Raw genomic sequence first — 10,443 nt, forward strand, 5'->3', positions numbered from 1 at the left:
CACAGTAGTATCTGGCTTTGGTGACAGTATGTGTGATGGATCCCCAGGTGTGGTGGTCTCTGGATGGTCATTTCTTCAGTCTCTGCTCCACACTTTGTCTCTGTATCTCCTCTATGGTTATATTTCTTCCCCTTCTATGAAGAACCAATGTATCCATACTTTGGTCTTCCTTCTTGAGCTTCATTTGGTCTGTNAATTGTNTCTTGGGTATTCTGAGCTTCTGGGCAAGTATCCACTTACCAATGAGTGTATACCATGTGTGTACTTTGTGATTGGGTTACCTCACTCATGATGATATTTTCTAGTTCCATCCATTTGCCTAAGCATTTCATGAATTCATCACTTTTAATAGCTGAGTTGTACTCCATTGTGTAAATGCACCACACTTTCTGTATCCGTTCTTATGTTGAAGGACATGTGTATTCTTTCCAGTTTCTGGCTATTACAAATAAGGCTGCTATGAACAGAATGGAATATGTGTCTATATTGCATGTTGGAGCATCTTCTGGGTTTATACCCAGGAGTGGTATTTCTGGGTCCTCAGTTAGTACTATGTCCAATTTTCTGAGGAACCGCCAAATTGGTTTCCAGAGTAGTTTACCAGCTTGCAATCCCACCAGCAATGGAGGAGTGTTTTTCTGTATCTACATCCTTACTAGTATGTGCTGTACACTGAGTGTTTGATCTTATCCACTCTGACTGATGTGAGTGGGATCTCAGGGTTGTATTGATTTGCATTTCCGTGATGATTAAGGATGTTGAGCTATGCTTCTGGTGCTTCTCAGCCATGGCATTCCTCGGTTGATGGTTCTTTGTTTAGCTTTGTACTCAAATCTAAGCCCTACATTTATTCAGATTTCAAAGAAAAAAACAAGTAATAGAAGAGAAGGAACACATATTGATGGGAGAATTTTCTTTCACAAACCTATTGACAGTACTATAATACCTGCAGAGAAAGTTATTATCCATGAAAACTAGAAGTGGAGTCAGGTGGTTTTGTTGGTTCACGTTTTTATTCAAGCACTTTAGAGGCAGAGGCCTGAGCATCTCTGTCTTTTTCTTGCCAGAGAGCCATATATTGTGAATACAAACCAGCCATGTGTGATATAGATAGGCTACCTTAAAATAAATTAACATAAAGTACAAAAGTATGCCAATTTCCCTTAATCTAACTCAAAATAGTCTTTAAATTATTACAAAGTGTTAACATATTTAAAGAAAATGATGGGGGGAAAAGAGGAGAAAATGGATTCTGACCTTCATTGGAAACATTAATCTACTGATACTTCCTGGTAAGACCTTGTTTCAAAAATAACAAAAATGTAGGAATAATTCTCCAAATCTTCAATTAACATCAAACAATCTAATTTTATCGAGTTTTCCATGGTATTTGGAGCCATTGCAGAACATTTGACCTCAGGAAACACACTATATTCAAGGTCATTACATATCTATTTATCCTTTCCAACAATATTATACCAAGGCCTGCATATTCTGCTGTTTTTTAATAAACAGTTTATCATGCTTTGCAATGCTAATTTATACAAGATCATATTTGTTATCTGATTCTTAAGGACATATTTTTTCCTATTTCAAATGTCTTCAAATATTAACTTGCTTCTCTGTTGCTTGAATTGAACCTTGATTATAAGCAAAGTGAGGAGGAGGGGTGAATCAATGTATGGCTTATAGTCATAGAAAGACAACTATGGATATCTGGAGCCTTGAACTAAAGTACAGATCTTAAAAGAACCCTAATTCCTGGCTCTAGTGTCCACAGTGAGCCAGGGACTCCTATATTACTTACAAATTAAGAAAATACTTCAAAGTTATGAGGAAAGGCTAGTGTTAGCTGNGGAAATATCTCAATTAAAGTAGCCTCTATCTGTTCACAGTACTTATTGACAAATTGAAAATGATTAACTAAAAAAAAATTAGGTTGTAATATCTGTAGTTTTGCATTCAGCTCACTATCAGTTTTTTCCTGAATTACTAGGCATTCAGAATTAATCCAGCATCTTCTCAATGTATTGGGGCTAATTATAGTTGATGTTAATTCCATTCTTCTGTGAGTGGTTGTGAACAAGGAATGAGTCAGCACTCAGCTGATTTCCTGTAAACCTGCTTCCCACCTTAATTTGTAAAATAAAGGAGAGCTGAAGATTGGTCAGATAAAAGGGAAAGGGGAGCTGAAGGTGAGGGGGAGAGAAGAAGGAGGAAATGGAAGAGGGAGAGGACACAGAGGAGGAGGATGAAGGAGAAAAGCAGAGCAGAAGCACATGGCCTGGAGAAACTGCAAGTTCTAAGGGGTCTCCTAAGCTGTGGGAGATGGTAGTGTAGCAGTAGATGTGCCCAATATAGGAGCTCAGCATGTAATCATATTAACTGAGTTGTGTTTTCATTCCCGGGGCATATTTGGGTTGGAGAAATTTACTGCAATATATTCCCAACATTCATAGCTGACCATTACATAATGGAGAGAGTGAAATGTCAATCATTTGGTGTACATAAAATAAGCTTATTGAAACCCTAATGTGCTAATATAAAACATAAAAGATATACTTAAAATGCATTATCAGCATGTGTCTAATTTTTTCTGAGATGCCAACCTCTGTGAGCAGTACAGATTGTGGTCTGGATTCAGAAGATTCTGGAAGAAGGGGATGGCAGCCATGTTGGTTTTTTTGTAGCCCCTGACCTGAAAATGAAATTTCTAATGAGACAAGTGAGTGTTTGCTGCTCTGATAAATCCTGCAAATATTTATTGCTCTTGTACCACAATGGGNTGATAAAGTCAATTAAAAGGGACCTGCAAATATAAAATATATTAATACCTAATTTACTAGTTATAGATTTAAAAACAATTAATAAAATCCTGACAGACACCAACAAACAAACACACACACACACACACACACACACACACACACATACCTTGTGCCTTGTCACACATATTGTCTCATTGCAAATTCAGGGTAGATGAAATTTTCACAGGGTAATACTTTAGAAAATAGAACTGCAATTTAAATAAATTCTCCACAAGCTTTTCCCATTAATTAATCTATTGTAAAACTATATGTACGGTAGATTTTAAAAGAATTAATTTAATCATATTTCATGAATATGTTTGCGTTATATATGATTTTGCACACCATGATCCCATGAAAAACCGAAGATTATATCAAATCTACTTGGTTAGGTCATGAGGCTATTAGGTACACAATCCATGTTCTCTGTAAGATCAGTAGAGAAGACAAAAGTATTTGCAATTTTATGAGAAACTGCTACATATGTAAAATTCAGAGGGCCATGTTAAACCAGATGTGATATGAATCCAGGAAGTAGGGGATAAGAGTTGACCCATGATGTAGAATATACAATGAGACTCATCATCTGTATATTACCTTCCACATCTATTATTAAAAAATTTACTTAGGTTTGGCAAAATGCAAAAATTTATGGTTAGCTTTTCAATCATTTTTACTTTCATTCTATATAATGAATTAAAATTCTTAAATGTTTATCATACCTGTGAGATGGTTCAACAGTTAAAACATTTGTTGCTAATGCTTATAATCTGAGGTTATTCTCATGATGAATGTTATAGAACCAAGCAAATGTTTTTTGAAGTCATACATTCCAACATACATTATGCTTGAAAATAATATTTCAAACTATACTGAATTTTTTCTAAGATGTAAAATCAAATAATAATTAATATTTACATCAATGAATTCCACAAAAATTCCATAAAATATTTTGATTACATTAATTGCTTATGTGTGGATGGTGAGAAAAACATGTACAAGTACACATATGAGCAAATAATAACCGTATAGTTACATTTACATGCACTTTTGAGATACTTGATATAGGTGCTGGGATATGAACTCAGGCTCTCTGGTAGAGCAAAATGTTCTACTTATATCTAACCCAACTTCTTAGGCTTTTATGCAAGTTATCAAACAATAGCTCTCCACAAATGCATTGTTGTAGCTAAGAATTCTGAATACCAAAAAAGAACATCAAGATTCTCTGAAATGACATAAAAATTAAGTGCAATTACGATTGCAGTTCTTATTGTAGCTATGATGGGAATTACAATTTAGGAATAGGGTATGATTGGTTAAGAAAAGCCATCTGGCTTATCATTCTTCTTCTTCTTCTTCTTCTTCTTCTTCTTCTTCTTCTTCTTCTTCTTCTTCTTCTTCTTCTTCTTCTTCTTCTTCTTCTTCTTCTTCTTCTTCTTCTTCTTCTTCTTCTTCTTCTTTTAAATTATTCTCTTTATTTACATTTCAAATGTTATCCCCTTCCCTAGTTTCCTCTCTGAAAATCCCCTATCCCCTCCCAAAACCCACCCACTCCCATTCCTGGTCCTGGCAATCCCCTCCACTGGGGCACAGAACCTTCACAGGACCTAGGGCCTCTCCTCCCATTGATGACTGACTTGGCCATCCTCTGCCAAATATACAGATAGAGCCACAAGTTCCACCATGTGTTTTCTTTCATTGGTGGTATAGTTCCAAGGAGCTCTGGAAGTACTAGTTAGTTCATATTGATGTTCCTTCTATGGGGCTTCAAACGCCTTCAACTCCTTGAGTACTTCTCTTCCTCAAGCATTCTTCTGTTATATATCTCAATACTTACTGCATTCTTGAGTACATTCACACAGAGTCCCAAAAGAATGGAGATCAGGCAAGGAAGAAAGTGCTCAGCATCCTAAATAAAAAAGGAAACAAGGTGGAGGACATCTTAGTACAAAGTATCTACAGAAGTATTTTTTCCTTCAGTAGTAATATTAGTGCTTCCCATGAACAATAATCAGAACTTTTGTTTCCTTTTTCCAGATGAAGATATATCTGAGGGCTTATTTCTTTAATGTTTTCTACATTTCAAACATTGTTGTTACATTTCCTCTCATTCTCCACATTCTTCTCATGACTTATGGCAGGAATCACTTAAATTCAATAATGCAACTGTTACTTTTATATAAACCCATACATATAAATATATACACATACACACAGACTACTTGTTCATTTTAGTGTCTTTTCTATGTCAGTGAGTTTGTGCTAGTTAATACTTGAGAAGCTATTATAGGACTTGTCCCAGTAGATGTCAGAGCCTCAATGTGACATAGAGAATGAATTTATGATACAGTGAAAGATTTCAGGGAACACTGAGTGTAGGGTTATGCATTTATAAAATACCCAACAACACTGTGGTTTATGAATGTATCTTCTCTAAATTTAATAATCTACTTTATATCAACATAGAACCAAAAAAATGGTTTAGGAAATTGTTGCTTTTTGAAAAAATAAGAATGATAAAATCAACAAAGTTAAATAAACAAAGAAATAGATGCTTGGTTTTATTTTCCCTTAAATCTTTATGTAGATTACGAAACAAAAGTAATGCACAGTGATGTCCTTCATATTCTCAGCATCAGTGCAAATCTTCTTCCAACACACTTACTTGAAAACCTTGTCAATAGAATTTCTAAAGTAGCAGTAACAAACCTTTCCTTTCGACATCAGATAAAGAGCGGTTTGTGAATTGTCCAGGAGACCAGTACGCAGACACAGAGCAGAACAAATGCATCCCAAAAGCCATGATCTTTCTAGGCTAAGGAGACCCCTTGGGGATGGATACTTCCTTAATAGTCTCTGTTTCTTTGCATTCACAGCTGTGGTACTTTGGGTCTTTGTGAAGCACCATGGCACTCCTCTTGTGAAGGCCAATAACAGAATCCTCAGCTACCTATTACTCATGTCACTCATGTTCTGTTTTCTGTGCTCCTTTTTCTTCATTGGTCATCCTAACAGAACAACCTGTATCTTACAGCAAATCACATTTGAAATTGTATTCAAGGTTGCTGTTCCCACAGTTATGGCCAAAACAATCACTGTGGTTCTGGCTTTCAAAGTCACAGAACCTGGAAGAAGGTTGAGGAACTTCCTGGTATCAGGAGCACCCAACCACATTATCCCCTTATGTTCCTTATTACAATGTATTCTGTGTGCAGTCTGGCTAGCAGTTTCTCCTCCCTTTGTTGATATTGATGAACACTCTGAGCATGGCCACACCATCATTGTGTGCGACAAGGGCTTAGTTACTGCATTCTACTGTGTCCTGGGATACTTGGACTGCCTGACCCTTGGAAGCTGCACAGTGGCTTTCTTGGCAAAGAATCTGCCCGACACATTCAATGAAGCCAAGTTCTTGACCTTCAGTATGCTAGTGTTCTGCAGTGTCTGGGTCACCTTCCTCCCTGTCTCCCATAGCACCAGGGACAAGGTCATGGTTGCTGTGGAGATCTTCTCCATCTTGACATCCAGTGTAGGGATGCTCAGATGCATCTTTGCACCCAAGATCTATATCATTTTATTAAGACCAGATAGAAATTCTGTCCAAAGGGTCAAGGAGGATTCATATATCTGAACACATCTTTCAGGAATTCTGTCCAACATTAAGTTGGTACATACCTTCCAGTTATTTGGCTGCAGTGCATGTATCTAGTTTTGGAATAACTCTCACTGATTCCTCTAGTGATGTAGAGATATATCATATCTACCAATCTTGTGTTCATTCTCCATAAAATCTTTACTCATTTACTTGCTTTGTTTCCTCTGGATGAAATAAAGTTCTCAAATTATTATTAACATTTTATTCATCCTTTTTGCTTTCATGTAGATTTCTCCCCTGGTATCTTCCAACAAAAATGGAACAACAATATGAACTAACCAGTACCCCCAGAGCTCGTGTCTCTAGCTGCATATGTAGCAGAAGATGGCCTAGTCGACCATCACTGGGAAGAGAGGCCTTTGGTCTTGCAAACTTTATATGCCCCACCCAGTACAGATTGCCAGGACCAAGAAGTGGGAGTGGGTGGGTAGGGGAGCAGGGCAGGGGGAGGGTATAGGGAATTTTCGAGATAAAATTTGAAATGTAAATAAAGAAAATATCTAATAAAAAAGTGTAAATAAATAAAAATGGATTAGGCAATTGAATCTATGGTCTTGTATAGAAAGCGAGTCCCAGGACAGACAGGGTTACAAATAGAAACCATCAGCTGGGCGTGGTGGCGCACACCTTTAATCCCAGCACTCGGGAGGCAGAGGTAGGCAGATTTCTGAGTTATAGGCCAGCCTGGTCTACAGAGCGAGTTCCAGGCCAGCCAGGGCTACACAGAGAAACCCTGTCTCCAAAAACCAAAATAAATAAATAACACATAGAAACCCTGTCTCCAAAAACAATAAATAAATAAATAAATAAATAAATAAATAAATGAATGAATGAATGAATGAATAAAAATAAAATATCCTACCCAACAATGGACAGAAGCTGGAGGACCCTGCGGTTGAATGAGGGGATGGTTGGAAGAAGCTGAGGTGGAGGGTGACCAGCGGTCTCAGCTCTCTGGACAACTGAGATCTCTCAGACATTATGTCACTCACCAGGCAGCCACACCAGCTGACACTCATACAGACTCGGACTTCCTGGTCTGGCCTCTGTGGGAGAAGACACATCTAACTCCTGAGCAACTGAGGCCCCAGGCATTGGGAATTTCTGGGAGGGTTGGGAGGTGTGGATTGATACCTTATTGGAAATGGTGGAGTAGGTATGGGATGAGGAAGAGTCAGGGGGCAGAGCAGGATGGGGACTGGAAAAATATGATTGAAGGATGAAGAAAAAAAAGCCAGAATAAAATTTTAAAAGCTTGGAAAAACAGAATAAAATTACAAAAGCTTGGAGGTCTCTCAACACACTGTGATCATGTCGTTATGGAGGACGTAGGTGAAACGACTGAGATTGGCAGGTACCTGATTTTTCTCAGAGACCGGCCTCGGTTTCTGGTTCTGACTGAGGTCCTGGACGCAGAGAATTCTGAACCGATGGAATGGGAGCCCAAGGCTTGGATGAGGCTGCGTCCTAGAAAATAACATTTCCAAAAAGACAAGGGAATGTTTCCAGCTTCACTAAATCCTTCCCATGCGATGATTCTGGGACCACAGTTCCATGCTGACTGGGCGGTACTCCACGTGACGTCAGAGGGCGGGGTCTCCAGATGACGGCAGGGGGCGGGGAATGGGTCTAAAACGCATTGCATCGTTATTCACAAAAACTGTCCCTTCCCTAAGGGAATCCTAGCAGAAATATGACCATTAACAATGTGGGGGCGGGGTTTCCTGGTGATGTCAGAGGGTGGGGTCTCCAGATGATGGCAGAGGGCAGGGCCTAGGGCAGCCAAGTACAAGGACACGTCACTCCTTGCATGGGGGGGCGTGTCTGCGTGTGAGGAAGGTGGCCACCTGTGAGGGGCGTGGTCACACGTGAGGGGCGTGTCTGCATGTAAGGGCTGTGTTCGGCAATGTGGGTGGCTGGCTTGTAAATCGCATGTGTGTGACCAACCCGTGTTCTCTTGCACACATGCAGGTTCTCCTGGGGCTCAGGCCTGTGTAGCACACAGGGCAGGTCATGTGGGCGGGGCAGGGCCGGGTGTGTAGTCGCGACCCTGTGACCCCTAGCACGCATGTGACCCCAGACACATGTGAGAACCACGACACGCGTGTGACCCACACACACACATGCGTGTGACTGCTGTGATCCCTGGCACGAGTGTGCCCCCAACATGCATGTGACCCCTGACATGTGTGTGATCCCTGAAATGTGTGTGACCCCTGTCATACATGTGATCCCCACGCACGTGTGACCCCAGACACGCATGTGCCTGCCCCTCAGCTCTGGGTCGATGGTGGCCTAACCGACAGCCTCCCATTGCTGCCCATGGGTCACATCGTGACCTTCTCGCCCTTGAGTGGACAGGCAGAAGTGTTGTCGCTGGACGTGGGGTGGCCTGGTATGTGCGTGAGAGTCGCCAAGCAGGACGTCACCGTGATTCCTAGTGCGGGTGTTGTCGGGTGAGACCCATGAGTACCTGAGACATGGGATGTCACGTGTGTGTCACCCATGTTACATGTGGTGCTGTGTTGGGTTCGTGAAGGGGTTACTCAAAGGTAGGCGTGTAATGGACACTGCGATCCAGCGCATGACAACACGCAACACTTTGTGTGTGTGTGTGTGTGTGTCCCGTGTATGTGTGACATACAGCGTGAAAGGCATGTGCACCAAGCATACCATGTGCATTGCATGTGTATGTACACGTTACATACTACAGCATGGGTCAGTGTGCAAGTAATCTACACACGTGCATGTAATGTGTTAATCTTTCATGTGACCAACAACACATGTGTGTTATCTACACACAAGTATGTAACATGTGCATCTTACATGTGACCTATAACAGTCACACATAGTCTACACACGTGCATGTGCATCTTACATGTGACCAACAACATATGGGTGTTATCTACACACAAGTATGTAACATGTGCATATTACATGTGACCTATAACAGTCACACATAGTCTACACATGTACATGTAACATGTGCATCTTACATGTGACAGATAATGCATGCAGTTTTCATCCATGACTCACATGTGTGCATGATGCATGTCATATGTGTAATTTGTGTCACGTACTGTGAGCTGCGTGTTACACATGACTTACTACACTCATGTGTGTCATGTGTATTCTGCACATGAGTAATCACACGTGTGTATAGTGTGTCTCTCGCATGTGGCTAAAAGCATGTGTCATGTGTGTATCCAGTACAAGAGACATAGCACACCTGTGTGGCATGATTGCCTCACACGTGACTAATCACACACGTGTGTCACATGCATGTCACGTGCCCATGCACATGGCACACATACATCACGTGTGTGACACGGATGCACCCGCCTCAGTCAGCTGAGGCAGAGGGATTGATCCCACCTGGGGGCCACCTGTCCCACACGCCTGATCTTCCCGTGACTCCCAGGTAGCGTGTCCACTCTGTCTCTCCCCACAGGTCTCAGTGGCCAACCTGGTGCGTGTGCAGCAGGCACTGTTCCCGCCAGGCCTGCAGATGCTGGAGGCGATCTACTGCAGGGGAATGACTGACACCGTGCGCTTCCTGCACAGGGAGCCGTGGGATCAGTAAACACACATGCGTGTAGTAGCCATGGCTGGCCCGAGACTCAGCGTGTGCGTGCGTGTGTTTGTGTAGCACAGGCTGGCCCAGACGCCCGGCTGGGATATCCCCGTCTCAGCTTCTGTTTCTGATGGACATATGTGAACTGATTGACATGCATAACCTCTGACACATATGCACTCTAATTGACACGCGTGTCCTGAGTGACTGATAAGTTATATATTAAATGTATATCATATACAATTCATTTATTTTTTAATATTATTTTGTTCTTCACTCATTAAATAATAATGTAAATATTATACATAATATATTGTGTATTAAATGATATTAATATACTGGTGAAAACATATATAATTCATTTATTGTGAATTTAATATTTGGATCTTTATTAATAATAAATA

The 10,443-nt window shown here is 40.7% G+C and overlaps 2 protein-coding genes across 2 annotated transcripts in view; both read left to right on the forward strand.

The window, feature by feature from the left end:
• The window catches only part of LOC110309711 (vomeronasal type-2 receptor 116-like), a 29,770-nt gene extending 23,329 nt beyond the window's left edge, over positions 1-6,441 (forward strand). Inside the window, exon 7 of the mRNA XM_021182440.1 lies at positions 6,204-6,441. Coding sequence (XP_021038099.1) covers positions 6,204-6,441 — 238 coding nt within the window. The remainder of the gene's footprint in view (positions 1-6,203) is intronic.
• A 1,343-nt stretch (positions 6,442-7,784) lies between these two features.
• LOC110309714 (patatin-like phospholipase domain-containing protein 4) lies at positions 7,785-10,048 on the forward strand. The gene is made up of 3 exons (XM_021182443.1): positions 7,785-7,929; positions 8,720-8,895; positions 9,917-10,048. The coding sequence occupies exons 1-3, from the start codon at positions 7,785-7,787 to the stop codon at positions 10,046-10,048; spliced, it is 453 nt and encodes a 150-aa protein (XP_021038102.1).
• Positions 10,049-10,443: the final 395 nt, after the last annotated feature.

The sequence above is a fragment of the Mus caroli genome, chromosome 14 (genome assembly GCF_900094665.2).
Source record: "Mus caroli chromosome 14, CAROLI_EIJ_v1.1, whole genome shotgun sequence".
Taxonomy (NCBI): domain Eukaryota; kingdom Metazoa; phylum Chordata; class Mammalia; order Rodentia; family Muridae; genus Mus; species Mus caroli.

What these genes read in the sequence shown, in the direction of transcription:
- LOC110309714 (XM_021182443.1), top strand. Translation starts at nt 7,785, where the DNA reads ATGGAGGACGTAGGTGAAACGACTGAGATTGGCAGGTACCTGATTTTT. An exon ending in CAAGGCTTGGATGAGGCTGC is followed by an intron (nt 7,930 to 8,719) that starts GTCCTAGAAAAT and finishes GTGTGACCCCAG; the next exon opens with ACACGCATGTGCCTGCCCCT. An exon ending in TCGCCAAGCAGGACGTCACC is followed by an intron (nt 8,896 to 9,916) that starts GTGATTCCTAGT and finishes CTCTCCCCACAG; the next exon opens with GTCTCAGTGGCCAACCTGGT.